This window comes from Galdieria sulphuraria (assembly GCF_000341285.1).
Source record: "Galdieria sulphuraria unplaced genomic scaffold scaf_64, whole genome shotgun sequence".
In the NCBI taxonomy this organism is placed as follows: Eukaryota; Rhodophyta; class Bangiophyceae; order Galdieriales; family Galdieriaceae; genus Galdieria; species Galdieria sulphuraria.
Window position 1 is genome coordinate 14,052 of NW_005178411.1, and position 24,734 is coordinate 38,785.

General features: G+C 39.6%; 13 protein-coding genes across 15 annotated transcripts in view; 7 read left to right on the forward strand and 6 right to left on the reverse strand.

Moving 5' to 3' along the window:
- The window catches only part of Gasu_58760 (3-hydroxyanthranilate 3,4 dioxygenase), a 715-nt gene extending 256 nt beyond the window's left edge, over positions 1 to 459 (reverse strand). Inside the window, exons 1-3 of one of the 2 annotated variants that reach the window (XM_005702934.1) lie at positions 317 to 459; positions 189 to 267; positions 1 to 137 (exon numbers count right to left, since the gene is read on the reverse strand). The exon at positions 1 to 137 is cut by the window's left edge and continues 256 nt beyond it. In XM_005702934.1, the coding sequence (XP_005702991.1) occupies positions 1 to 137; positions 189 to 267; positions 317 to 424 (324 nt within the window). In that variant the 5' untranslated portion in view covers positions 425 to 459. Of the gene's footprint in view, positions 268 to 316 lie in introns of both variants that reach the window. The other variant, XM_005702935.1, reaches the window with a different exon arrangement.
- Positions 460 to 669: 210 nt separating this feature from the next.
- Gasu_58770 (kynureninase) lies at positions 670 to 2,251 on the forward strand. The gene has a single exon (XM_005702936.1). The coding sequence runs from the start codon at positions 748 to 750 to the stop codon at positions 2,119 to 2,121; it is 1,374 nt and encodes a 457-aa protein (XP_005702993.1). The 5' UTR covers positions 670 to 747; the 3' UTR covers positions 2,122 to 2,251.
- A 28-nt stretch (positions 2,252 to 2,279) lies between these two features.
- Gasu_58780 (DNA polymerase alpha subunit B) lies at positions 2,280 to 4,312 on the forward strand. Its single transcript, XM_005702937.1, has one exon. The coding sequence runs from the start codon at positions 2,315 to 2,317 to the stop codon at positions 4,229 to 4,231; it is 1,917 nt and encodes a 638-aa protein (XP_005702994.1). The 5' UTR covers positions 2,280 to 2,314; the 3' UTR covers positions 4,232 to 4,312.
- Positions 4,313 to 4,375: 63 nt separating this feature from the next.
- Gasu_58790 (ribosomal protein S8e family protein) lies at positions 4,376 to 5,249 on the reverse strand. Its single transcript, XM_005702938.1, has one exon. The coding sequence runs from the start codon at positions 5,190 to 5,192 to the stop codon at positions 4,410 to 4,412; it is 783 nt and encodes a 260-aa protein (XP_005702995.1). The 5' UTR covers positions 5,193 to 5,249; the 3' UTR covers positions 4,376 to 4,409.
- A 180-nt stretch (positions 5,250 to 5,429) lies between these two features.
- Positions 5,430 to 6,339, forward strand: Gasu_58800 (putative carotenoid biosynthesis protein, crtK-like protein). Its single transcript, XM_005702939.1, has 4 exons — positions 5,430 to 5,688; positions 5,741 to 5,834; positions 5,882 to 5,968; positions 6,024 to 6,339. Exons 1-4 carry the CDS (start codon positions 5,465 to 5,467, stop codon positions 6,264 to 6,266), a joined length of 648 nt encoding a protein of 215 aa, XP_005702996.1. The 5' UTR covers positions 5,430 to 5,464; the 3' UTR covers positions 6,267 to 6,339.
- A 10-nt stretch (positions 6,340 to 6,349) lies between these two features.
- Gasu_58810 (cystathionine gamma-synthase) lies at positions 6,350 to 8,089 on the forward strand. The gene has a single exon (XM_005702940.1). The coding sequence runs from the start codon at positions 6,366 to 6,368 to the stop codon at positions 8,028 to 8,030; it is 1,665 nt and encodes a 554-aa protein (XP_005702997.1). The 5' UTR covers positions 6,350 to 6,365; the 3' UTR covers positions 8,031 to 8,089.
- Positions 8,090 to 8,099: 10 nt separating this feature from the next.
- Gasu_58820 (uncharacterized protein) lies at positions 8,100 to 11,009 on the forward strand. The gene has a single exon (XM_005702941.1). The coding sequence runs from the start codon at positions 8,191 to 8,193 to the stop codon at positions 10,819 to 10,821; it is 2,631 nt and encodes an 876-aa protein (XP_005702998.1). The 5' UTR covers positions 8,100 to 8,190; the 3' UTR covers positions 10,822 to 11,009.
- Positions 11,010 to 11,024: 15 nt separating this feature from the next.
- On the reverse strand, positions 11,025 to 13,669 carry Gasu_58830 (minichromosome maintenance family (MCM)). Its single transcript, XM_005702942.1, has 4 exons — positions 13,302 to 13,669; positions 12,113 to 13,249; positions 11,354 to 12,034; positions 11,025 to 11,306 (listed from the first exon to the last, which is right to left on the reverse strand). The coding sequence occupies exons 1-4, from the start codon at positions 13,581 to 13,583 to the stop codon at positions 11,103 to 11,105; spliced, it is 2,304 nt and encodes a 767-aa protein (XP_005702999.1). The 5' UTR covers positions 13,584 to 13,669; the 3' UTR covers positions 11,025 to 11,102.
- A 1-nt stretch (position 13,670) lies between these two features.
- On the reverse strand, positions 13,671 to 17,159 carry Gasu_58840 (V-type H+-transporting ATPase subunit a). 2 transcript variants are annotated; one of them, XM_005702944.1, is made up of 6 exons: positions 17,002 to 17,159; positions 16,778 to 16,947; positions 16,612 to 16,729; positions 16,006 to 16,562; positions 14,243 to 15,975; positions 13,671 to 14,193 (listed from the first exon to the last, which is right to left on the reverse strand). In XM_005702944.1, the coding sequence occupies exons 1-6, from the start codon at positions 17,065 to 17,067 to the stop codon at positions 14,111 to 14,113; spliced, it is 2,727 nt and encodes a 908-aa protein (XP_005703001.1). In that variant the 5' UTR covers positions 17,068 to 17,159; the 3' UTR covers positions 13,671 to 14,110. The 2 variants fall into 2 exon arrangements, with proteins under 2 accessions (XP_005703001.1, XP_005703000.1); XM_005702943.1 differs by having other exon boundaries at positions 16,612 to 16,947.
- Positions 17,160 to 17,240: 81 nt separating this feature from the next.
- Positions 17,241 to 21,109, reverse strand: Gasu_58850 (tight junction plaque protein Symplekin-like protein). Its single transcript, XM_005702945.1, has 2 exons — positions 20,755 to 21,109; positions 17,241 to 20,699 (listed from the first exon to the last, which is right to left on the reverse strand). Exons 1-2 carry the CDS (start codon positions 20,990 to 20,992, stop codon positions 17,371 to 17,373), a joined length of 3,567 nt encoding a protein of 1,188 aa, XP_005703002.1. The 5' UTR covers positions 20,993 to 21,109; the 3' UTR covers positions 17,241 to 17,370.
- Positions 21,110 to 21,179: 70 nt separating this feature from the next.
- On the forward strand, positions 21,180 to 22,848 carry Gasu_58860 (ferroportin 1). The gene has a single exon (XM_005702946.1). It carries the CDS (start codon positions 21,200 to 21,202, stop codon positions 22,679 to 22,681), a length of 1,482 nt encoding a protein of 493 aa, XP_005703003.1. The 5' UTR covers positions 21,180 to 21,199; the 3' UTR covers positions 22,682 to 22,848.
- A 6-nt stretch (positions 22,849 to 22,854) lies between these two features.
- On the reverse strand, positions 22,855 to 24,009 carry Gasu_58870 (preprotein translocase, Oxa1 family). The gene is made up of 2 exons (XM_005702947.1): positions 23,060 to 24,009; positions 22,855 to 22,994 (listed from the first exon to the last, which is right to left on the reverse strand). The coding sequence occupies exons 1-2, from the start codon at positions 23,967 to 23,969 to the stop codon at positions 22,909 to 22,911; spliced, it is 996 nt and encodes a 331-aa protein (XP_005703004.1). The 5' UTR covers positions 23,970 to 24,009; the 3' UTR covers positions 22,855 to 22,908.
- A 120-nt stretch (positions 24,010 to 24,129) lies between these two features.
- On the forward strand, positions 24,130 to 24,731 carry Gasu_58880 (uncharacterized protein). Its single transcript, XM_005702948.1, has 2 exons — positions 24,130 to 24,523; positions 24,571 to 24,731. Exons 1-2 carry the CDS (start codon positions 24,227 to 24,229, stop codon positions 24,667 to 24,669), a joined length of 396 nt encoding a protein of 131 aa, XP_005703005.1. The 5' UTR covers positions 24,130 to 24,226; the 3' UTR covers positions 24,670 to 24,731.
- Positions 24,732 to 24,734: the final 3 nt, after the last annotated feature.

Here is a 24,734-nt window from a genome sequence, read left to right on the forward strand (position 1 = left end):
CTCTATCACTAACCCAATAGAGTTGACTCCTCTTTGTGGAGAGTGAGGTATTTTACCTGGCAAACAAAAAACTTCTCCTTCACGGATGGAAACATCATAGAACTCTCCATCCTGTACTACTTTTAGAACAATATCACCTAAGATGAAATTATACTTTTGAATATATATTATAGAATCTATTAAGAGACCTTTGAGTTGATAAAAGAATTCTTCTCCATCTTGAATATGATAGTCCGACCGAAAGTTGGGTCCACATACAATTAATACCTATTGAATGAATCTCGGGAATGAACTACAAGAGAAGAGGTCTAAATACCTTGAAATCACCATAATACAATAACCTATTTCCTAAAGGTGGCCTTAACAACTCTTTATTTTCTTCAATCCAAAGCTGTAAGTTGAAAGCTGCTAAATAACTGTTCATGGAAGAAATGGCTCAAATGGGCTCTGCCGGAATTTCTCTCCGAAAAGGGAAAAACAACTGTTAAATGTTGTATAGAGAAAGAGAAGAATCCAATATCTTGCTATTATCATGAAGACCTGATTCTCCAAATATCGTTGTTGAGGAGAGGAAATCTCTTTTTGTCTCTTTCTAGATAGCTTTTTAGCGATGATATTCAAGACCTTGAAAAACTACTCATTCTATTAATAAAAGAAATGGAGTATTGCATTGGCTTTTCATCGTAGTTGAAATTCATTTGACCATTTTTCCAAGTCTCCTCCTCCTCCTCCTCCTCCTTTGAAGTCATGCAAACGGCAAATAGTTTATCGATGTTGTTTCTGACTCTTGCTGAAAGTCTCCACTGCTCTGTCGATGACGTTTTGCTTGCCTCGAAACTTGACGAACAAGATGAATTGTCGTCATTTCGGGAAGCGTTCCATATACCTTGTTTAGGAGAAGCAGAATCCACGTCGACAATGGAAAAGCAAAAAACGAAAATATATTTGTGTAGTAACTCTCTTGGCCTTCAACCCAAACATACGGAAAGTAAACTACTCAACCACCTAAAAACTTGGAAGAATCAAGCTGTTGGAGGCCATTTTTTCGGTACCGAGCCTTGGGCTTCTATCGAAGACATCCCCATTCCTTATTTGGCTAAAGTAGTTGGTGGTCTGCCTTCAGAAGTTACCTGTATGAACTCGCTTACTGTGAATCTTCACCTGTTTCTTTTAGCTTTTTATCGTCCTACAGCAAAGAGACACAAGATTCTCATCGAAGCGTCAGCCTTCCCTTCAGACGATTACGCAGTGCAGTCACAAATACTGTTACACGGATACTCTCCAGAAGAAAGCATCATTCGTGTAGCACCGAAGGAAGATGGATTTACTTTTTCAGAAAGTGATGTTTTGGATGAAATCTATAATAACAACGAAACACTTTGTTTGGTTTTGTTGCCGGGAGTGCATTATCTTTCAGGTCAAGTGTTTCCGATGGAAAAAATTGCAAGAACTTGTCAAGAATTAGATATCTTTGTTGGATTCGATCTTGCTCATGCTGTTGGAAATGTTCCTCTACACTTGCATGATTGGGGCGTTGACTTTGCTTGTTGGTGTTCTTACAAATATCTTTGTGGTGGTCCTGGTAGTATTGGAGGTGCATTTTTACATCATCGTCATGCGAATAAGGGTATCCAAGAGCTTCCTCGTTTGGTTGGTTGGTGGGCCAATCGTAGGGAAACACGTTTCCAGATGAAATCTAGTTTGGATTGCACACCGGGAGTTTATGGTTTTCAAGTATCCAATCCCTCAGTGTTTTCCATTGTTCCAGTTATTGCTTCTCTGGAAGTATTCGACCGTACTTCAATGTCGCAAATCAGAGAAAAATCTATCCAGTTGACAGGTTATTTGGCGTTTTTGATAGAGAGGGAGATGCCCGGTTATATAGATATCATTACTCCACGCGAACCTACTCAACGTGCTTGCCAACTTTCGTTGCGTTTGAAGCAGCATAACTTGAAGCAGGTTCATGAATCTTTGAGTTGTCGAGGAGTAGTATGTGATACACGTGAACCAGATGTTCTGCGTGTAGCTCCTTTTCCATTGTACAATACATACAGAGAAATTTTGGAGTTTGTTCAAATTTTGTCTTCTATTTTGTGGTCGACTCAACCTCCCTCATGATAGATGAGCTTACAGATGGCTCACTTGTTTTACCCAAAAGTGAATTTTTATGTTATTTTGATATATTATGAAGAGTAATAAATGTTGTTGAAGTTGAATGCCCAGAATAGATAAACAACTTGTGAAGGAAGCTAGAAAAGCCATTCCATTCAAAGAGGGAAATTGGCGCCATCTTACATTTTTTCTTTGTAACATGGACAAGTTGTTTGACTTTCAAAGAGCTGTGGAAGCGGCTCTTCGAAAAAGAGGATATGAAGACGTTTTACAGAATGAACAAATACTACAAGAAATTGTCAAAATATGTTCGAAACATCACATTACTGTTGAGAAGCTACTGTTAAAACACGATCTACTGTGGATGAATAATCTTCTACCCCATGACGCACTTACTGTGGATATTCTCAACAGATTAGACGCAGAATTTCAACAAGAGAAGATAACAAATAGCTCTAAAGAAAACGAGTTTTGGGCAGCCAATTTCCAAACCGGTTACTCTGCTCCGAGACAGCTTGTTTCTAGTCTCGACGATCTGTTTGACGTCAATTGGTCGAACAAGCCAGCGTCTTCTCAGCTCAACGGAAGTTTTCATGGTGATATTGTTTCAACAGAAGATTCTCCAAGTCTCCAACTTGATTCTCCACCATTCTCACCCGTTAGAGGGACAATAAAAAGACAACCAAAAGTTCCTCAAGTTACAACTGAGTGTGAACTTATTCTCGAAGGAGACTTGGATCCAACTGATTCTTTATCAGAGACGAGAAATACTGGAGAGGTTATAGATGAATACGTTGGGAAAGATTACGAAAAAGCTTTAGACGGTTCTGTACGAAGAATGGAAGATGTCGAGTTGGTTTGCCAAACCGGGAGTAAATTCTTGAATATTCGTGGTGAGATAGAAAACTCTACTCAGCTTTATGAACAACATGTTGAAGCGACTTGTAAAATGATGTTATCGAAAATACAAGGGTCTTCGCAGGAATCCATAAACTGGCCAACATCATGGGACTATCTTCCTAATGTAGATCAAAAGCATCTATTAGCCGGATATATTAGAAGAATAGATAAAGGCCCAAAAGGGATTCAAGTGATTGTAGACAGTACACAATCTCATCTATTTTCTGTTGACGTATCTTGTATTCACTCATGTTCCCTTTTTCCTGGTGCAATAGTTTTGTTTGAAGGTACGAAGCTTCAGGATGGTTCTTTTCAAGCTGAACGAGTCTATCATACATCTCATTTGCATGCTGCCGACAAAAAGACTGAACACTATGAAGTGAAACATTCGATAAACGCTATAACGAGGGAAATGCAAATACTCGTAGCATCTGGACCGTACACTATTTCAACCAACCTTCGATATGACCCACTAAAGAGACTACTGAATAAAGTGGAGACGAAAAAACCGGATTTGGTCATATTGGTTGGTCCCTTTTTGGACGAGAATCATCGAGTTGTAGAAAATGGTCCGACAGAAGTGTCATATGAAGATATTATGGCAAAGAGAGTCGGAACATTATTGGAAAGATGCTTTTCAAGAATTTCAACCAAGTGTATCATGATTCCACATGTACAGGATGTATTTCATCATTTCACATATCCTCAAAAGGCATATGACTCATCAGTATTCTTTCCTTTGAAGAAACCAGACAACATTTTCTTCCTCAACAATCCTGCTGCTTTCCGTTTTGGACATGTCTACATTTCAACCACGTCTATACCAGTATTGGATGACTTGAGTTCTTTATCTTATATCAAAACCGCCAATCAGAAAGGAAGAATTACAGCTCTTTGTGAAACTTTGATTGATGAAGAAAGCTTTTATCCCATTTTCCCTCCACCGCCACAAAGACCTCTTGACTATAGTAATGTGCAACAACTGAAACTGGACTCTAGCAAAACAAGACTGTTGATTATAACTAGTTCCCTTAAGCCGTTTACCCAAAGACTGAAAAATGATATTCTTTGTGTGAATCCCGGACGTCTAAGCAAAGGTGTAAATAACGGGAGCTTTGCTCTCATAAGTCATTGCTTCAGAGAGTTGTCAAGTGAAAAGGAGAAGGAGCAGGTTAGTTTTTCCAACTCGACAACTGTAAAAATAGTTCGAAATTAGGCGTATCTCAACAGTGCACCATTTCGTCGTTCTTGAAATATCACTTATATTCCACACAAAAATAAAGCAAAGGTTTTTTATCCGTTTAAGTTATGCTCATTTTATCATTCTCATATCGAAACGGATTATAATGAATGCTTACTTATGGGCTTACTACAGTTTATTTTATATTCCTTCATTACACCAATAATACTGCGTTTATACAACCGTCATTTTCAGGATTGTTCGTTACTTGAGCGTATTTGCCCCAGACTACTTTGCCAGTATTCGTTACCAAGCCGAACTCGCTAACATTCACTTCAATGATGGTTCCCTTGGTAATAACACCCAATGAGGAATAAAGTGAGGATTGCGGGTTCTTCTTCACACCAATAATATCCAAACAGAAAGTTGCCTTGAGTTCGGGATGCGTCACGTGTGCTTTCTTGAAACGCAAACCCATTGGACGAATAAATCTTTCGTATTTTGGTGGCTTTCTTGTGAAGCCATCCCCAACAAAAGTTACCTTTGTCACCATTCGTTTCCATTGCTTCTTTTTCCTCTTTCCGGTGTAAATGACTTTAAATGTCTCCTCATCTGCGACTGGGCGAACTTTTGGAAGTGGAACTTCCCATTTTCCAGCCTTCTCCTTTCGTTTTTCCTTGATAGTGTTCGAAAGGACCTTTGCACTAGAAGCTGCCTGTCGATCTAACAAATAAGGTGGAACAGACCCTTCAACTAAAGGTTGTTCCATCCTCCTATCTACCTTCTTCTGCGAAAGCGCTGCTATCTTCTTTCGTTGCTGTACTTTATCTACAAAGTTTTGTTTATTCAACAACTTGGCCTTCATGCCACGAGTTCGCTTCACAATTTGGGACTTTTTATGCGGCTCCCTCGCTTCTTTCTTTCTAAGGCGTTCAAAATGGTCGAGTCTATGTCCATGTTCCTTTATGTGCTCTTCGATATAGTCTCCTTGTGGCATCGATGGTTGGTCTCTTCACGGCCGAAATCCAAATTCAGTCTTTACCCCCTTATCAAAGAATGTCTTGTTGCTCTTAAAAGTGTAGCATTTATGTCATCATTTTACCATTTGGAAACTATATTTGGTCTTACATATATCGTGAGGAGATTCTAGCAGCATTATAATAAAGTATTGCGCGCAAATCTGAGATACAATGTTCTTCAGTTGTCCGGAAGGTAACAAGGTAGAGCTCAGAATATTGCAGGGATTTTGAACATTGTTGGAATTGTGAGATGGATTTAACCGGTGCCTCAGCTGTTAGCCAACTTGCAAGCGCGTCTAGTCGTCTGTTTCTGGCTTCTGCACCTATTGAAAAGAGCAGTTCGAAAGCTCTTGGTTTACTATCTGCTTTACCTTCTCCTCTGGATGAAGTAGCTTTGTTTTCTTCGGCGGCAGGAGTCGTATTTGGCTTCCCCTATTTGACTCCGAAAGGTCCCGATCCAAGGAAAGATTCTTGGTATTGTTCTTTACCAAATATTCCAACGAGTAGATTTTGATTTTGTTGTTAGGTACCAAAGCATAAAGAAGCCTGTGTGGCAACCACCAAACTGGTTGTTTCCGGCCGTATGGATTCCTCTTAAAGTGTTACAGAGTGCAAGCTTGGTAGGTTTCGGTATATTCACTTTGCTATTTTGCTTACTTTGGAAAAGTTCTTGCTCTGGAGGAAAGAAGGTGATTTCCCCATCGTTCCTAGCGCAGCGTTTGTCGTACATTTAAGTTTTGGAAACCTTTGGAACGTAAGTATACAGCAAGTTCTACAGTTCATGCTGTGACACGAGTTCTTCGTACAAGTATTTGTTTTTTGCACGTCGTAATATGTTTGCAAGTTTATTCGCTATGGGCGGTTTCTGGGTTTCCTTGGCTAGCACTATCTTTGCTTTCCATAAAGTAGACTCTTATGCGGCACTTTTATTGGCGCCCACTCAAATTTGGGCCACTATAGCAGCAGCTCTCAATTTTCATACTTATTGGCTCAATCGAAGACCGAAAGACAAGGATGAAAAAAACTCATATGATAGTAAAAAGGCAAAGTGAGGAGTTGCGTGTACACCACAACAGTTGTGATTGGCAAATAAATCGAGTGAAAAAGAAATTTGGCGCAATTTTTCTTGAAGCCCTGCATTTTTCTTTCTAATGATGGAAGAATTCTTCAAAGAGTTGCCTTCAGCTTTTGTTTCAACCCCTTTGACATGTTCTCGTGGTTGGACTAGAGGAATGCCTCCACCAACCACAACGAGTAAATTACTCTTTTCAACTTATAAAAACCATATCGAGACACGGTTGGGACTCCCAGCATCAACCAGACAGAGATTCGTAACAGGAACGTTCTCCAAAACCTTTTTTAGATCCCAAGTGTCGTCGAATACCTCTTTGAAAGCCTCTGCAGTTCCTGTTGAGGAAAATGCGTTATCCAAGGACGCGCGAACTCCGAGTTTTACCGAATCGGAAGATGCTACTGTGAGAGAATATGTTTCGGCATTGGCAAACAACGGTGACCCACACGTACCTCAAATACATAATGATAGCCAAGTTTTGGACAGTGTTTTTGGAAAAAATAGTGGTAACTCTAGACGTGAGCTATTCTTGCAAGAATCTGGGAGCACAACCAAAGCAGTTCACGGTGGAGAACAAAAAAGGCAGGGGAAGAAAGCTAGAGCGATATTGGATGCAATAGCTATGCCAATTGTGCAAAGTTCTACTTTTACCTTTCGTTCTTCGAGTGATTGTATCGCATATAATCAAGGCCAATACGACTCTTTCGAATACGGTAGATATGGAAATCCCACGACGAGAGCTGCTGAAGAAAAGATAATGATGTTAGAGGAGGCAGAGGATGCCCTAGTATCTGCATCAGGTATGAATTCGGTAACAACGATGTTGTTGGCACTATTATCGCCCAATGATTGTTTGGTGACTACCAGAGACTGTTATCGTAGAACTCGTCAATTTTTACAAACCGTACTGCCTAGAATGAATATACAAACGATTGTAGTGGATCCTGCAGACACAGCAAGTGTAGAAGCTGCTCTAAAAAGAGGAGCGAGGCTCTTCTTTTCAGAGATGCCGACCAATCCTTTGATTCGGGTGATTGATGCGAAAAGTATTATTGAGCTTTGTCATAAATATGGGACTGTTTGTTGTATTGACTCTACTTTTGCTACTGCGTATAATTTCAAGCCACTTTGCATGGGAGCTGATCTTGTTCTTCACTCTGGCACGAAGTATTTAGGAGGACATAATGATTTGATGTGCGGTGTCTTGGCTGGCAAGAAGGACTTGTTGGAAAGGATTCGTTCTTTGCATGGAATATTGGGTGGAGTAGTTGATCCTCATTCATCCTATTTGCTTTTAAGAGGAATGAAGACTTTGCCGTTGAGAATGCGCGCTCACAATGAGAATGCTGCTGCACTTGCTCAAGAATTAAGTCAACATCCCAAAATTGCCAAAGTTCATTACCCTTCATTAAGTAACCATCCCGATTATTCTGTAGCCAAAGCCCACTTTAAGAATGGGTTTGGAGGGGTATTATCTTTTGAGATTTGTGGGGACCCTTTTGGAATGGATACTTTTGCAGCGGGTATTCGTTTTGTCGATGCGTTAAGTATTCCTCATATTGGTCCATCACTTGGAGGTGTCGAGTCGTTGGTAGAACAAGTTTGTATCATGGGGTATTTTGATCAACCACAAAAAGTACGTAGGGAACTAGGAATAACCAATGGTCTTATTCGGTTTTCATGTGGCGTTGAAGATAAGACCGACTTGTTAAATGATGTGCTTCAAGCATTAGAAGCCGTATAAAGATTATTCCATTTTGAGTGTTTTACAATTCATTTTTGATTAAAAAAAAGTGGTTCATCGATGCTTTTGATTTCGGCGGGCTAGTGAAATTGGTGAAGCGGACTGACGACTGACTTGGATGTATCATCCAAGCTGTCCATAAGAAGGTCACAGAGAATAAATGGAACAAGAATGGCTACAAAAAATAGCAGTTTTTCAGGTAACTCTGTTGAGTAGTGATAGTAATTGTTCACAGAAATCGGGAGTCGAGGTTTATGTAAGTATATTTGAAACAACAGAGGCAGGGTATTATTTGGAAGCTCTTGAAAAACAAGACACGGAACACGTCCTATTCTGTACATACTTAGACAAGAACGAGTACATTTGGAACTTGGAAAGCCACATAATGACCTGCTTTCGAAATACTTTGTCGTCCGAACAACCACAACCAGGGGCCGTGAGAGGAAACGACCTGGAAGAAGAAATACGAATGGGGGAAAGTAGAGAGGATGGGACTCCAGAAGGATGGAAGACTAGAAACTTTTGTGACTCCGAGCCATTTAGACTCTATTTCGATAGTGAATCGGAAGCAACAAGGTTCTGGAGTTTGGTGAATAAGTTCAACCATTCAGAAAAGGAACAACTCACCGACTGCCGTAATGAACGTACCTTGCCAGGAAAAAAGTTTTGTTCAGATTCTACAGCTTCACAACAGTCTGATTGGCATCACGAAGAAACGAAAGTTGGACATTGTCTCCAAGAACACGCAGACGTGGACAACGATATGTTTCTTTTGCAAACAACACCAAGGAACAAGGGAGACCACTCTGAACCGAGTTTAGCAAATGACAACATGGAAGACTCGTCAGTTGTATTCACACAACCAGACTTGTCAAATTTGGACTCTATCGAGCTTTTGTTGAAGAATACCAGTTCTGAAGAGAGAGAACAGTTTCTGAATAAGTTGAAAGAAAATCCAAATATTTTAGAAAAATTTATTTACTTGTTTCATATTTGTGAAGACCTTAAACTGTTATCCAAACTGAAAAAGTTATCCAACATCATTTATAGTATTCTTATATCCGGCAACAGCAGCATTTTGGAATTGCTTTTATCGGATTCTTATTATTATGATATCATTGGCATACTCGAATATAGAAATAGTGATGTTTCTATGACAGGTCAGAAAGCCGGAGAAAAGAGAGTTGTGACTCACCGCGTGAATTTGAGAAAGTATCTTAGGAAACTGATGAATATGGAAGACTTGGTAACTTTCCACGACGCACATGTAGCCGAAAGAGTAAGACTTAATCAACGTTTGATGTTTCTTAAACAAAACTTTTTCCCAATTTTATCAGAAGATCATATGTTGACCGTTTTAAACTCCGTGATGTTTTTCAACAACCTTGATATCATCAATTACTTTCGTTCGAGTCCTGACTCTCTAAATGGTCTTTTTGAAACGCTCAAGGATCTTCAAATGGATGAGAAGGGACAAAAGAAAGAGCAGCAAATGTATCCTTGCGCAGTCTTGCGCATTATCTACGAATTGTGTGACCTTTGCAAAGCGCAACAACAACACAATCAGCAGAATAGAGAAAGATTCTTTGTCGTTTTTCGGGTGGACGATCTGCTTGCCATATGCTCCAAGTTTCTAATGTATTCGATGGACTTCCAAGAAAGATTTTTCTGTGCAAACATCATCTTGATCCTGTTGACAAGTTTCTCATCGCCAGTGCGCGAATATATTTTAAGGCATGTCGATCTTTTCAAAGCTATCGTTATTGCTCTTAAGAGAGAAGATGATTTTGCGCTCTCGTCTACGTTATCTGATATTATATGTATGTTGATAGACCCCGACACAACAAAGGATTTCCTACAAAAGGATGAGTTTTTGGATTTGTTTTACGAAGACATTGTAAATGAGTTATTGGCAGCCTTTGACTCTTTGGAACCCACAGAGTCATTGGAAGACTCCAGTCGGTCAACTTGCTATTCGAATGCGCCATTTGGAAATAATGTCATTCTTGCAGCTTGTCAGAGCTGTAATATTCTAAGTCATTGTGTAGCGAGTCATGGTTATCGACCAAAATATGTTATATGGCGCTTAAATGCATTGAATAAGGCTTGTCGATTATTTGGTTATCAAGATACTTGTATTTCATTATACCCATTGCGACTTGTACGTCATTGTATTGGACAACGAGATGAGTTTTATAATCGGTATATAGTGAAGGAAAATATTATGGACCTAGTATTTCGTGGTGCTGAAAGATGTGCTAGTCGGAAGAATATTTTTTACTGCTCATTGTTAGAAATGTTGTCTTTTATAGAGAAAAGTGGAATGACTTTGTTAATCCAGTATATTGGAAAGCACCACTTATTATCTTCCATCTTTGGCGATATTCCTATTGTGCAAAAATACCGAGGAGTTGTAGACGACAATTCGAGAAAAGATATTTCCCCTAGCCATGAAGAGTCTGTTTCGTTTCTTGGTAAAAGGAGAACGACGGAAGTGGATTCAGAAGACCGTTACTTTGAGGAGAATGACGACGATATTGTTAGCAACGGTCAGATGGAGTGGAATGTAGATAGAGATCTTATACTTCCGCAAGGAAACAAAGATAAGGAAGAAGACTCTTCCGTTTTTCTTCATCTTTGTGAGTCCAAAGATCAGGTGAATTCATCAACCAAGGTACACAAAAAGCGTGCACCCATCGTAGCACGTGGTAAATGGGGTTCTCATCGTCCACTGGTTGATTATAGTTGGACCGGAGATGATGAACCTGCACATCCTTCCCATGCGGAATAGCAACTAGTGTTGGTGGTTGTTGTCATTTACGGAATGTAATACTAGTGACAAACCATTTCTGCATATTTTCATATACGTTGTTTATGCAAGTGGCTACAATGAATACTGAGAGACGAGTGAATCACGAAGGATATTGTGATAGAGTATCTGTATTCTTTTGGACTGAAAATAAATAGTACTGGAATATTGAACAGATATGAGTCATGATTAATAACCATCGATTTCAGAACAATGACAACACCATAGCGACACTCAAAGAGCCTTTTCAAAGCTCTGATTTATCATCGAACACGACATATCAAATGTCTCTGTTTGCGATATTCCAATTCACCTCGTTGGATCATGATTTGGATGGCTTTTCGAGCAGCAAATTCAGTTATGCTCGACTTGAGAATCTCATCGAGCATGCGTCTCTCAGACATCGTGGAACCTACAAATAGTCTGCGCTTGATCATAGCTTCCACCCTTTGAACTTCAGCCAGAACCTATAAACGGTCAATGCCTATCGTGAAGAACAGAAAGTAGATCAAACCTCTGGACGAAGAATGCCATCAACTACCGGGAGAGCTTCGGAGTTGGCAGCGTCCATAGTAGAAACACGAAACAGTCTTAACGCCTCTAGGACGTGGTGCTCGTTTGCAACTGCCGAAAGAGACATTTTTGCTATTGCCTCTGCAAGTCGGACAATTGCTTCCAGTTGTCTCACAGTTATTGGTACTGGAGGAGGAGTTTCTCCTTTTGCGTCACTTTCGATAGTTGCTTGTCTCAATTCTTGGCGAATGGACACGTAACTATTCTTAAGAAGTTCAGCGGCTTCAGGTGTAAGCCTTGGAGAACAACGACTTCGAGCATAAGCTATAAAACGACGAAGGGTTCTCATGTCTATTCTTCCAGCTTCAAATGCACTTTCTCGGATCATAATCTGGTCTTCAGGACTACCTTGTAGAGACGAACTCCCCAATAGTCCCGTATCTTGTCCTTGACGGTGCAAACCGATCACATGTTTAGCTATGCTTGAATCTCTGCTATCCGTGCGGATATCTCTTACAATAAATATCAAATCAAAACGTGAAAGAATAGTCGATTGGAATTCTATATTCTCTGATGCAGCACGGGTGTCATCATATCTGCCAAACGCTGGATTAGCTGCTGCCAATACAGCTGCCCGAGAGTTGAGTACAGTTGTTATACCAGCTTTTGCAATAGAAATAGTCTACAACAGAGAAAGAGAACGGATAAGTACGTATTATACATCAATGTATATCTATATTCCGCTTCTATATAAGCTCACCTGTTGCTCCATCGCCTCGTGAATGGCTACTCGATCTGCCAGTCGCATTTTGTCAAATTCATCGATACAGACGACACCTCCATCTGCCAATACCATTGCACCTCCTTCTAGGTGAAATTCACCTGATGCGGCATCTCGGATCACTGACGCAGTCAAACCTGCGGCAGAGCTGCCCTTTCCTGAGGTATAGACACTAATTGGAGCCACTTTCTCTACAAACTTTAGAAGTTGAGACTTTGCCGTAGAAGGATCTCCCAAGAGCAATACGTTTATATCACCACGAATCCGCATACCGTCAGGCAAATGTTTTGTAGAACCGGCAAAGAGCAAACATGCGATAGCCTTTTTAATGTCTTCATGTCCATAAATTTCTGGAGCTATAGAGTTGGCGATAATAGAATATAAATTTGGCATACGAGATATTCTAATCATGAGTTCTTCATCATCGTGTTGCAATAGACTGATATCGTCACCGGTTACTCCAGAATTTGTTGTAAAACGATAGAGTGGATCTGTCCCTTCCATTGACATTCCTACCACTCTTAAGTATGGATTTCTTACCATGGAGGTGTTGAGAGTCCCGGAAATCGATGTGCCTGAAGGTGCACTGGAAGATATGGAATATATACCCAACACGCATATCCGAGTTCCTGGGACAGCAACACCCACTAACTTTCTATCTACAACGAGTTGAATACTTCGTGGCATTTCACCAGTTGGAACTTCTTCTGGCAACTCTTGAAGTTTCAAGGATTGTTGATCAGCATACTCACATTCGTCCGGAACGATAACAAAAGGATCCAGAGGACAAGGCTCCATTCCTTCGACAACCGGACTATCACAGGTTCTTGGAATTGAGAATCCACCCAATCCTGGCTTAACTGAAATGTTCTTTTTTACCTGACAATTCTTACAGCATATAGTTATAGTTGTTGCCTTTGCTCGTACTCGAGAAGACGAAATAACAATACCTCGGATACAAGTTAATTTTCCAATATTTGTAGCGTTGATTTGTCTAATCGCCATAGGTTTTTCAGAACTTGACAGTATAACTTGTAGTTGAGCTTTCGGTGTTCTGTCTTGTAGTGCATCAACGGAGCAGATGTGCTGTGCCGCTTCCTCCGCAGTCCTTTCCATCTAGAAGGGAATTTCAGTTCACACTGTATCATATTTATTGTTGTTTTCGCACCAAATATAAATAGTCTTCTGGATGAGTTCGAACCAAGTTTGCAATATCGTCATCAAAACGGTGCAAGTCATCTAGAAATAGCTCTAGGAGGTTATCTCCTGAGTTGATGGCACGTTGAAGCCTTTCTCTGTATTTGAAACAAGATTCATTGGAAGTATAGTGCAAGAAAAACTCTCGAAATTTTTCCTTTGCAGCGTATCTTGACAGTTCCGGTATACTTTTTTCATTATTTTGAAATGTTGGAGCTCCATAATAAACTGGTTGAGCATCCCACTCTGTCATTGTTCTAAAAAAGCGCCAAAAAACCTTAAAAAAGTGGCGCCCAATTGTTTGAAAATTTTTTCTTTCTGATGGAATCGGGAAAAAATGAGGGTTCATTCATCTTTTATTGTATTGGACTGGGTATATATGGGACTTGAAGTTCTTCAACTAAACAACCAGTCCTAGTGGTTTCCATTTATGCTCGAAACAATGATTAAGAATGTCATGTAGACACTTTGCGCAGATACAATGTCATAAATGAAATCATTATGGTTGGTTGTGCACTTTCTAAACTTCAACGAGAAATAGTATCGTTCCAGCTCCATTATTTCTTGCTAAGTGAACCAGTATCTTTCGAGTACAACTCGTGCGACTAAAAAAGCTAAAAGAGAAGTTTTGGACTATAAAAAAATAGCTCTGAGAGATAAAACAACTAGTCATTATACTTTTATCCATATGGGATATATTACTGAAGGATCTCAACTTCGTTCATGTATTCACTGCTGAACTCTTCTTAATAAAAATGGCTTGTCCAATAAGATGCAAATTTACAAACTATTTTCAATTCTATTGAAGCCTTCTGTAATCTCCGAATACAACGCGTCAAGCTTAGTTCTCAAAGCATCTTCACCTAAAAACAAAGTCAGACCTATCAATCAGAAAAAAAAGGAGAGACAAACCATCTGCGGGGTTTAGAAACTTCATTCCAGAAATCTTGTAAATCGTTTCGCCCATTTGTTCCTTTATCTGTGCCAACGTTAGATGCTGTTCACCAGCTCCTTCAATCGCCTTGTTTGCCAATTCATAAAAGTGAATCATATTCCGTAACATAAGAACACTTTTATAGAATGGACAGAACCGATCATATTCCGTAAAAGAATTTTGTGCAAGAAAATCCTCGCGTATCATCTTGGCAACTTCCAGGGTTATCTTGTCATTTTCGGCTAACGAGTCCTTTCCCACCAATTGTACTATTTCCATCAGATCATCTTCTGTTTGAAGAATCTCTCTACTCTTTTGTTGATAATTCAGAAAATCCGGAAAACTCTGTTCGTAATAAGGTTCCAATGCCTTCATGTATTTGGAGTAGGAGATTAACCAGTTTACTGCAGGAAAATGTTTTCGTTGAGCCAGCTTTTTATCCAACCCCCAAAATACTTGAACGATTCCTAGAGTGGCTGAAGTTACTGGATCGGAAAAGTCACCACCTGGAGGTGATACAGCTCCAACAATAGTTATGGAACCTTGTCGTTTAGGAGAGCCTAGACAAGACACTTTACCAGCTCTTTCATAGAAACTTGCCAATCTAGCTGCCAAATATGCAGGATAACCACTATCAGCGGGCATTTCTGCTAGTCTTCCACTTATTTCTCTCAATGCTTCTGCCCATCTGGAAGTTGAATCTGCCATCATACTGATATTTAAGCCCATATCTCTATAATACTCCGAAACCGTAATTCCTGTGTAAATGGACGCTTCTCTGGCAGCCACAGGCATATTGGAAGTATTTGCAACAAGAAGGGTTCGTTTCATGATACTTTCCTCTCTATCTCCAACTGTCATAGTGAGTTCAGGAAAGTCCTTCAGAACTTCCGCCATTTCATTGCCACGTTCTCCACAACCTACATAAACAATTCCATCCGAGTTGGAAAATTTGCTCAAAGCTTGTGAAATGACTGTCTTTCCACAACCGAATGCTCCTGGTATTGCACAAGTTCCTCCTTGTACGGATGGGAAGAGGGCGTCCAATACACGTTGTCCTGTTAAAAGTGGTTTATCTGCACGAAGCTTTTCTGTAACTGGCCTAGGGAGTCTTACAGGCCATTGTTGCACCATAGAGAACTTTTTCTTTTGTCCATTAAAATCAATTTCCAAGACAGTATCATCCAAAGTATAATCTCCAGGTGGTGCTAAATACACTACTCTGCCCATTTGATTGGGAGGTAGCATAATCTTGTGATCGATAAGAGGAGTTTCTGGGACTATCCCATAAATATCACCTGCTGTAATAGGATCTCCAACTTTGATATTATCAGCGGGCTTGAATTCCCACACTTTCTTTCTGTCCAGTGCTGGAACGTTTACTCCTCTTGGAATAAACACTGAATTGCTCTTTTCTGCGATTTTCTCCAACGGTCTTTGTATTCCGTCGAATATATTTCCCATGAGACCTGGACCAAGTTCTACAGACAAGGGGGAACCCGTACACAACACAGGGTCACCTATAGTCAATCCTGATGTTTCTTCATATACTTGAATAGTTGCGACAGAACCCTCCAAGCGAATGATCTCACCCACCAGTTGTTCGTTTCCTACCCGAACAAGTTCATACATAGCAGCGCCGTCCATGTGTTCAGCAGAAACAACAGGACCTGATACCTTTTTAATGACGCCTGCATTAGTCACATTGACCCTTTTTGCAGTTCTCATGGCGTCAACAAACTNTTGACAAGAAAATCCTTTATAAACTTGAGTGGCAATAAGATCCTTTGGAGGATTTTGCAAAAAGCACTGATAGGAAATCAATTGTAATTCCAACATTGGACATTGAGCATTCACTTGATGATGATGGGCTGCCGTGTTTCTTAGTACGGAATGTACACTTGCCATTGCTTTTTCACAAGCAGCCACAATATCACCTTTCAAAATAACAAACCAACCCAAGATAAGAGCACTACTCAAATCACCAGCTCCTGTGAACTGACCAGCTATTTTCTCTACCGTCTGTACATGTTTATGTCTACCGAATTCACTACTAATCAGTATAACAAAAGAATCCAATTCCTTATATTCTCCACTAGTAACTACAATATGTTCGACTTTTCGTTGTTCATGTAAATACTCGCAAGCTTGGAAAGCCTCCTCCAAACTATCCACAGACGAATTGGATAGAATAGATAGCTCAAACTGATTGGGAGTAAGGATATTGGCAAAAGTGGCAACTTGGTCTCGATAAATGGGAACTATGTCACGGGGAACATACAACTTGCCTTGATCACCCTTTACACCGATAAGAATAATACAAAACGTAATACAAAGCACTACGTACCATGACTGGATCACACACAACCAAGAGGTTTGGTTTCTTACTCTTGAGTCGCGTTATTGCTTCAAACACGTGAAGAAGCAACTCGTGGTCACCTATATAACCTAGCAAAATATAATCCCTACTTACGACGTCAACACATTCTTCAAGACAACCAATACACGCATACACTTGTTGCAATAGACAGTTGGACTCTAAACCTTCGATGAGTTGATCAAATTCTTCACCCAAAAGTCTTTTTCCACGAAAACCACCCAAATAACCGGTATGATTAGAAAACTGCACGGTATGGATGGGATCCACGTCAAAACCTAACAACTGAAGTGGAAAAACAGCTGCCTAAACATAGCGCTTACTTTTACAATCAAAGTCGCAGCTATCGCGTCTACTTACTTTGTTGCCGACATACCCAGAAACTACATGACTTTGAATACTCAATACTCGTCCACCAACTTGCATCATCAAACTGGTTTCATTTCCACATGTTCAGTTTGTCACACAGTTTTATTGGATGAATTCTATCATTGTATGCACCAACAGTGATGTATCCAAATATAAATATCACACTTTAACACCTTGTAGAATAATATTTGTTCTCAATTTGAAATCAATTCTTCACCCACCCTATTATAAAAGGAATGAGAGTTTTTATGGAGCCTTGAAGCATTCCTAATATTATTCGGGAGATAAAGAACGCCAATATCGTCCATACAAGTTGAAACCTTGGCAGCAAGAAATTTCTATGATTTAAGCAATGATGAACTAGTCGCCATTCTTCGATTCCTGTTCCAAAAAAGGCCATAGCCAAGGAGGTATGGATTCCTTCATTCGTTCACCATATTTCACAATAGCTTGTTGAATACTTTGTGAATGATGAACCATATCCTTGAGTGGCTGCGGTGGCAGTCTCAAAATAACCGGAACAGAACGAGGAATCGTCATTTGACAAGCTTTCACAAAACCTTCCCAAAGTTTCCTTTCTTTCCAAACTTCACGGTCAATCAATCGAGCAAAGATGACTGAAATGATGAATTTCTGCAATTGTGGAAAGTGAAGAATGGATTGAATAACTGTTCGTAATAGAAGGATCGGAATGGGACTCTTCTCTACCAATTGTTGCAAGCATGTAGCGACAGCATCTTGTGTAAATATTGACTTGAGCTCAAAACAATACTGAATAGCATAAATCACATTTCGTAAAGAACAGATGCCCTGCTTAGGCTCCAATAGATGCAACTCTACGAGAAACTCCGAGGCTTGTATGACGGGTAAGCGAGCACCTAAAGTTTTGGATATTGCATGTTTAAATTCTGAGCCATCTAATGCTACCAGACGAGGTAGGAGACGGAGTAGTTCTTCTTTGGAAAACGAATCTATAAATGGAATTGCGTATCGCACATCGCAGTCCGGTCGATAAGGATCTTGAAAATGCTTGCGAGCTGCTTCTAGTACCTCAGGACTTGTCTTTTTACCATTATCCATCAAACTCTCTAAAAGCTCCAACACAAAAGATGCCACTTTAGGTGAATGGCTGCCAACTAACTCTACAAGTTCCGGTGAATCCTCAGCAAGTGTTCGTGAGAGATTTGGAATATAAGTTTTGAATAAACCAATCACTTGCTCATTACAAGTTTGTTCCAATATTTGCAATAACGATATTAACAGTCGAGGCTTCCTTGAGCTTAAAACAACGTAAAGGCTACAGTAACGTTCCATCAGTTTTTCCCATCCTGGAGACAACTCTGACTTTTCTGAATCAGAAACTAAAGTGGCAGGTTTAGAATGCGATGGAGAAGTATCTTTCACTGTATCATTGTTTAAAGTAATAAGATTGCTTTCCTTCTCATTCATTATTTCATGAATAGCAAATAAAAGCTTGTCCTTGGCAAAATTTTCAATAGTCCCTACAAGAGAATCTATAGAATATAAGCGACTACTTAATAGGCGAATTGCAGGGCCCCTCAATACTTCGTCCTCATGAACGGAATAGTCTAAAATAACCTCGACGAACCGCATTCGATCTCTTCCCGATCGTTCCGTAATAATTTCTAACAAAGCGTTCAGCACTGCTGTTGTCTTTGAAGGATCTTCGATATATGCACGAACTTCGTCAATTGCTCCTTGAAACAGAATGGGAACTTGCACATACAATTGTGCAAATAAGGAATCTTCCATAGAAGTCAGATGACGAGAAACTTCTCTGGAAAAGATATGAAACAGAGTTTTGTAACGTTCAGAAACATATTTCTCCAAATCAACGAGTTCCATAGTGTTGGATGGAAACAAACGATTTTCTTCTCCATGAATAGCGTCAAGTTCTTCAGAAACTGATGAATTTGTATTTAGGATAACCAAATCAATCAACTCGGACTTTCTCGCGTTCTTCGAAAACTCTACATTCATAGATTGCAATCTTTCTTGTAACTGTTTCACCGTCTGTCGTGATAACTCATCCAGAGAAGGACTGCTTTCATCTTTCAGACCTTTCTTCATCAAATCAAATACACGTTTTTGATAAAGTTCTCTTACTGCGGATGATACACAAAAAGCAGCTTCTCCATAAAGCCAATGAATAGCTAATTCCAACCGTGTTTCTATTCTTTCCAAAATAAACTCAATGGCTTCCTTATACAAGGATTGATCCTGTTTACAATTCGGCAACATTCGACCCAACAATGCCAGCCGCAATGCATTACCACCACCAATAGCAGCTTGCTTCTCAGCAAAAAGGATACGTTTACAAGCCTCCTGTGAAAAGCGTTCCATCATCTCGTCCGAGTAATTAGGTAAAGATACAATCGGAGGCTTTTGTAGGGCATGCCCAATGGAAAGCGGAACAACTTGTTCTTCTTCTTCCTTTTTGGTTTCTACGACTTCTGAAGTGGATTGAACTTCTCTTTTCCATACCTGAGACTGGTTATGACTAGTATTGTTTGCATTCTGTTGAGATACTACAGAAGGTGTTGACGATGCAGCTCTCGCCAATTTGGAAGCTAAACGAGGATCAAGTCTGGGATCTCTTTTTAGCTTTGAAACAGCACCAGTGGCTCCCATAATCACTGCACCACTATCTTCAATTTGTGCAGGTTTCGAGTCTTCCAAACTTGTTGCTTCTCCAGAAACACTCGACTGTTCTTTGGTAGTTTCCTCTTTGTCTAGTAAGACAGTTGGAACCTCTAGAATAGTCTTCAGTACCATTTCGACTAATGTCGATAAAGGATAAGTATTTACAAGAGAATCTGTCAAACTCTTGGCTTCCGCAACAGAAATCGCTTTTTGACTACGAAGTTTCTTCGTTTCTTGTTCAGAGTCATTCTTTACACTTGATGATGTGGAAGCATATGGTCGCTTTGGTGGACGTCGCATATGGGTTGCCGAAGGAGTTGAGACGCGATTCTTGGAGTCAGCTATAATACTTTCATTTACGCCCAAGTTTCGTAATGCAAGCTCTAAACTTTGTAAAACGGATGGTATTTGATGCAAAGATGTAAAAGCAACTGCAGACAGTAACAAACTCTTCAAAGATGACCGTTCTGTAACTTTCTGAGCATTAGACAAGTTGGAGTCTTCTCCCTGAATAACACGATGTACAACAGTGATTATCTTACTAGCAAATGCAGAACGTTCTTCCATAATATGAAACAGACTGGCCATCGCTGCACATCGAACTTGAAAATTAATAATATCTACGCTAGAATGATTAAAAATTTTCAATATCTCTGACAATAATTGTTCTGCTTCTTTGAACACTTCTTCCTTGGATATGCTATGAAGTCCTTCCTTCAGACCGTCAAATAGTGAATGACGCTTACTAGTGTCATCACTGCTGGAAGGAGAAAAAAGTTTGATAACAGCTTCAATCAGTTTCAAACTTTGCAAGGCCAAACTCTCATTTTTCTCCAACGTAAACTGACAAGCTATCCTGCATATTTGGTTCAAAACAGAAAACAGTCGTTTTGGTTTGGTTTGAACGACGTCGGTAAGTAGCAATGCCCTTTGTACTACGGGTAGTAACTGAAGTGTCGTGTGAACTACTTTTCTTTGAACATTGGGACTGTGGTCACTTATCATCAACTGCAGACTCTCCAATGCTAGAGAAAAAGCTGGTCGTGAAAAGCTTGAATCCAGCTTTTAAACTGTTCTTACCTGAATATATATATTCTTCTTGTTTCGAACAAACCGCTAAAATAAAATCGACTACAGCTACTCTCACGGAAACTATACGGTCTCTTTGGTACTCCAACACTAAAGGAAACACAGTTTGTAACGCTGCAGGGTCTCTGTGAAGAACAACCTCTTGTAACTTCTTAAGCAGTTCTACTTTTTCGTTAGGATTGACAGAGGAAGCTATTTGATTTAATAGAGTAACCAGCTGAGCGTTCATTGAAACCAGCTTTCACAAAGGAACCGTTGTCCTAACCCACTCTTCCTAGCAATAACAAGACCATCAACTTCATGGAAAAAGCGCGCAATTAATTATTTTTTTTCTCAATGACTGAATGATTTAGTTCATACAACTAAACATACTAAGGAAGGATACAATCTTATAGAGTTCCAACTTGCTTTTGTGACCAATATTGTTGTAGTTTTCATGTTGTGGTGGTGTTACAACAAACAACAAACTTTGTTATTAATAGGACATGCTACAAGTCGATTTGGTGACCAAGCTTGGAACTTTGTAGTTCCACTTGTTCTTGTTGTTGTTTCAAAAGGAGCACTTTGGGTTGCTTCGTTCTATGCAATTTGTGGTAGGCTCATCACGTTGGCTTTCGGTTCAAGACTGGGTGTCTACATAGACTCTCACGAAAGAATCCAAGTTATTCGAATTGGCGCATTGACTTCTGTTTGTTCTGTTACACTGCTTACTAGCCTGTTCTCATTGTTCTTGAAGAATATCGGTGTCTCTGCTTGTTTTCAAGGTAATTTAATGGACTGGTTATTTCAGCAACACTGTTCTTGGGAAGCCAAGAGCTTATTTATCTTGCTATCGATCGTTGGAAGTGGTGAGGTTATTGGCGCCTTTCTTACCAGGGTTTCTGTGGAGCGTGATTGGATAATAGAAATAGTTGATTCGGAGAACCTGGCAAATTTCAATGCCCTTTTGAGAAGAATCGACCTCCTGTCTGAAATATCAGCACCTATACTTGTTGGCTGGTTTGTAACCACGAGTAATATTTCCTCAGCTATTTACTCTATTCTATGCGTTGGTGGTTTCAACGTTATTAGTTTTCTCATGGAATATGGAATGTTGCGGTGGATTAATTCTCTTGATAACTGGTATACCAGCTCAGTAACCACTCAAGAAATGTCTGTCGAAGGCGTTGTAGATAATGAACAACAACAAAGCGATCTCGATGACCGAGTAGCATCCAGCTTTTCAATATTCATTCGACATCCGTTGAATTTAGTTTTGTTAGCTTATGGTTGTTTATGGTTTAATGCGACATCACCTCATGGCATTTTATTAACTTCTTATTTAGCTGAAGAACAAGTCTCTCATTATGTACTGGGTATTTTTCGTGCTAGTGGTGCCATTTTTGGATTCCTTGGAACACTTGTCTTTCCTTGGTTAGAGAAAATCTGGGGACTACAAATGACTTGTCTGGTATCTATCCTTTTGGAAACCATCACGTTGATATCTTCTTGTATCTTTATTTGGTCGAGTGTAGTTGGATGGAGTTTGTTTGTTTCTTTGGCCTTGATTGTCCTATCTAGGGTTGGCTTATATAGCTACGAATTGGGAGAATCTCTCTATTTACAAAGATACACCGATACAACTGAAAGGGGCAGAATGGGAGCAGCAGAAGGAGTACTTACCAATGCAGCATACTTGGGACTAATTGCAGCAGGACTCGTACTAAATGCACCTCAACAATTTCTCTATCTATGGATAGCTTCTGCTACGTTTGCTGCATTAGGAAGTCTTTTATTTATCATTTGGTGTACTTTGTTTGTTGAAGACAATCATTATCATGGGGATCCTTCGGCAATGAAACATTCACATACTCCTTATCAACAACAACAACTAGATGAAGAGGGTCATGGATGGCATATACATCTGCATAAAAGATAAAAAGTTATCAAGAATGGGATTTTTTGGGTTTGTCTGATAGCCGAGGTTTGATTCCTCTTTTTGCTGCAAACAGTAAAGATGAGTAACGACTTGTCTTGAGGTAGGATAGAGCCGCCATTGCTTCTCTTTCTGCTTTGGAAAGATTGAGTAAAGTGTTATTCTCTTTTGTATCTTTGTCATGCTTCAATGGCAGTTGACCATCTAAAGTAGGAAACCCCAATCTTTGCCTAATAGAGGGATATCTCAATATCCAATTCAACAAAAAGGTAAAGCAGCTGTTGGGTAAAAGGTAACAAAATATCAATGCTGGTACCTTCAATGTCAATGGAAAACACAGAATGGTGATTACTCGTACAGCAAACAATGCAGTTTCATTACTCGTAACTGCCATAGTATCCTTTGCAATCCGCAAAGTAATCAAATAAATAGTAGAACAAAGCAAAGGAAGAATATAATGAGGATCGGGTACCGTCAAATCTTGAAACCAACCTATGCCACCCTCCGATAACGAGATAGGGTTACTTTTAGTCAGACTTCGAACTCCCCAATACAGCGACATAATAATAGGAGTTTGAATCAATGGTGCATAAAAGTTCTTCAAAGGATCTGCTTTATATTTCTTCATCAATTTTAAATATTCATTTTTCAGTTCAAGTAACTTTTCATCGTTCTGTCGACTAGTAGCGTCTGTCGTTCTCTTATATATCTCTTCCAACTGTGGTTTGAGGCACTTCATTACTGCAATAGAACGCATACTACCTATTGCAATGGGAAGTAACAAAAGTCTTACTGCAATTGTTGTCATCCCAATCAAAGCAAACCATGGAACACCCAGGGTTTCGTACAGGAATTCGAGCACATTAGCACTTGTATTGACATATCCTTGCCAAAAAGTTATCAAATGATCATAAATACCGGAAGAAGTATTTACTATTTCTGACTGTTCTTCCAAACTGCCAATAGGTAAGCGATAGAAAGAATCTTCTGTTTGGGTTTTGTTCAAAGCTGATTCCTTCCATTGAATAGGCTTCTCTAATGAATCTTTGTTTTCATTTGGTTGGGAGTGAAAGTGTTTGGTATGCAAAATACGAAAAGTCCATCGTAATTTGCCTTGGCTGGTTTCCAAAAGAGACTTTGGTGGATACCCTCTATGTGAACAACTTCTCAACATATAGTTGTCAAGCATAGAAATGTTTCTAGGCTTTGTTGAAATCTTTTGTGTTGTTGAGTGTAAAAGATAAGAAATATTCTTCGGTGAGTTGACGAAGAGCCGACTCATCCATCCCATTGCCAAAATAAATACAAAGAAATCTTTCCACAAAGACAATTATACATCTTTTGAATAAAACTTGGTTTTCTATTCCAACCGTTTGAGGAATACACGACAAGAATCCTCAAGTTGTATTCATATGAATAAAAGTATTCTTCAATGTCATTAATGAATGAAAGAAGGAATATCATTGCCGACTTGAGAAATGCTAAGAGCTGTATAATGATGTTGAGAGATTTCCCTCGCTTTGGAAAGGGCAAACGTTTGGACAACTTATGAGTGACCCAACTACTTCTAGTCATAGGGAAGCAGTAGACTCAACCAACTCTCCGTCTTCCTTTTCGCGTCTTGCCTGTAGTTTGTCCTGGAAACGTCTTTATTTTATTTATCAACGTAACATACTGCCGGAGTATCAGAAACCCATCTTGTACACTTTATTAGGAATATTGTTTCTGTCCCTTTGGCGACTTGTCTTTAAAATACCACCTCTAGACCTTTTTCATTGGTTGGACGTCGAATATTTCTTACAAAATGAGGATGGCACACCATATGGATATGTATATTTTCCTTTGGTAAGTACAGTGAACTGTTATCTCATTCAACTCAATTAGTTTATTAGGGAACCATTCTTCTGTTTATTGGAGTAGTGACCATCTTTACTAGGGTGACCAATCGCCTGCAATCTCGTTATTCCTTTGCAAGTAGTAGAACAAGTTGACTTTATCTTGTGAATAAACTGCAATGGATGCTTCTCGTTGGAATAAACTCATTCCATGATAGCTT

Excerpts from the sequence above, each read along its gene's own strand:
- Gasu_58770 (XM_005702936.1), top strand. The coding sequence starts at position 748 with ATGCAAACGGCAAATAGTTTATCGATGTTGTTTCTGACTCTTGCTGAA.
- Gasu_58780 (XM_005702937.1), top strand. The coding sequence starts at position 2,315 with ATGGACAAGTTGTTTGACTTTCAAAGAGCTGTGGAAGCGGCTCTTCGA.
- Gasu_58790 (XM_005702938.1), bottom strand. The coding sequence starts at position 5,192 with ATGCCACAAGGAGACTATATCGAAGAGCACATAAAGGAACATGGACAT.
- Gasu_58800 (XM_005702939.1), top strand. The coding sequence starts at position 5,465 with ATGGATTTAACCGGTGCCTCAGCTGTTAGCCAACTTGCAAGCGCGTCT. Across the intron at positions 5,689-5,740 it reads GATCCAAGGAAAGATTCTTG|GTACCAAAGCATAAAGAAGC; the intron begins GTATTGTTCTTT and ends TTTTGTTGTTAG. Across the intron at positions 5,969-6,023 it reads GTTTTGGAAACCTTTGGAAC|TATTTGTTTTTTGCACGTCG; the intron begins GTAAGTATACAG and ends TCTTCGTACAAG.
- Gasu_58810 (XM_005702940.1), top strand. The coding sequence starts at position 6,366 with ATGATGGAAGAATTCTTCAAAGAGTTGCCTTCAGCTTTTGTTTCAACC.
- Gasu_58820 (XM_005702941.1), top strand. The coding sequence starts at position 8,191 with ATGGAACAAGAATGGCTACAAAAAATAGCAGTTTTTCAGGTAACTCTG.
- Gasu_58830 (XM_005702942.1), bottom strand. The coding sequence starts at position 13,583 with ATGACAGAGTGGGATGCTCAACCAGTTTATTATGGAGCTCCAACATTT. Across the intron at positions 12,035-12,112 it reads ACGAGGCGATGGAGCAACAG|ACTATTTCTATTGCAAAAGC; the intron begins GTGAGCTTATAT and ends TCTCTGTTGTAG. Across the intron at positions 11,307-11,353 it reads ATGGCATTCTTCGTCCAGAG|GTTCTGGCTGAAGTTCAAAG; the intron begins GTTTGATCTACT and ends GACCGTTTATAG.
- Gasu_58850 (XM_005702945.1), bottom strand. The coding sequence starts at position 20,992 with ATGAACGCTCAGCTGGTTACTCTATTAAATCAAATAGCTTCCTCTGTC. Across the intron at positions 20,700-20,754 it reads AGAAGAATATATATATTCAG|CATTGGAGAGTCTGCAGTTG; the intron begins GTAAGAACAGTT and ends CTTTTTCTCTAG.
- Gasu_58860 (XM_005702946.1), top strand. The coding sequence starts at position 21,200 with ATGTTGTGGTGGTGTTACAACAAACAACAAACTTTGTTATTAATAGGA.
- Gasu_58870 (XM_005702947.1), bottom strand. The coding sequence starts at position 23,969 with ATGGGATGGATGAGTCGGCTCTTCGTCAACTCACCGAAGAATATTTCT. Across the intron at positions 22,995-23,059 it reads GGATACTATGGCAGTTACGA|GTACCAGCATTGATATTTTG; the intron begins GTAATGAAACTG and ends TTGACATTGAAG.
- Gasu_58880 (XM_005702948.1), top strand. The coding sequence starts at position 24,227 with ATGAGTGACCCAACTACTTCTAGTCATAGGGAAGCAGTAGACTCAACC. Across the intron at positions 24,524-24,570 it reads GATATGTATATTTTCCTTTG|GGAACCATTCTTCTGTTTAT; the intron begins GTAAGTACAGTG and ends TTAGTTTATTAG.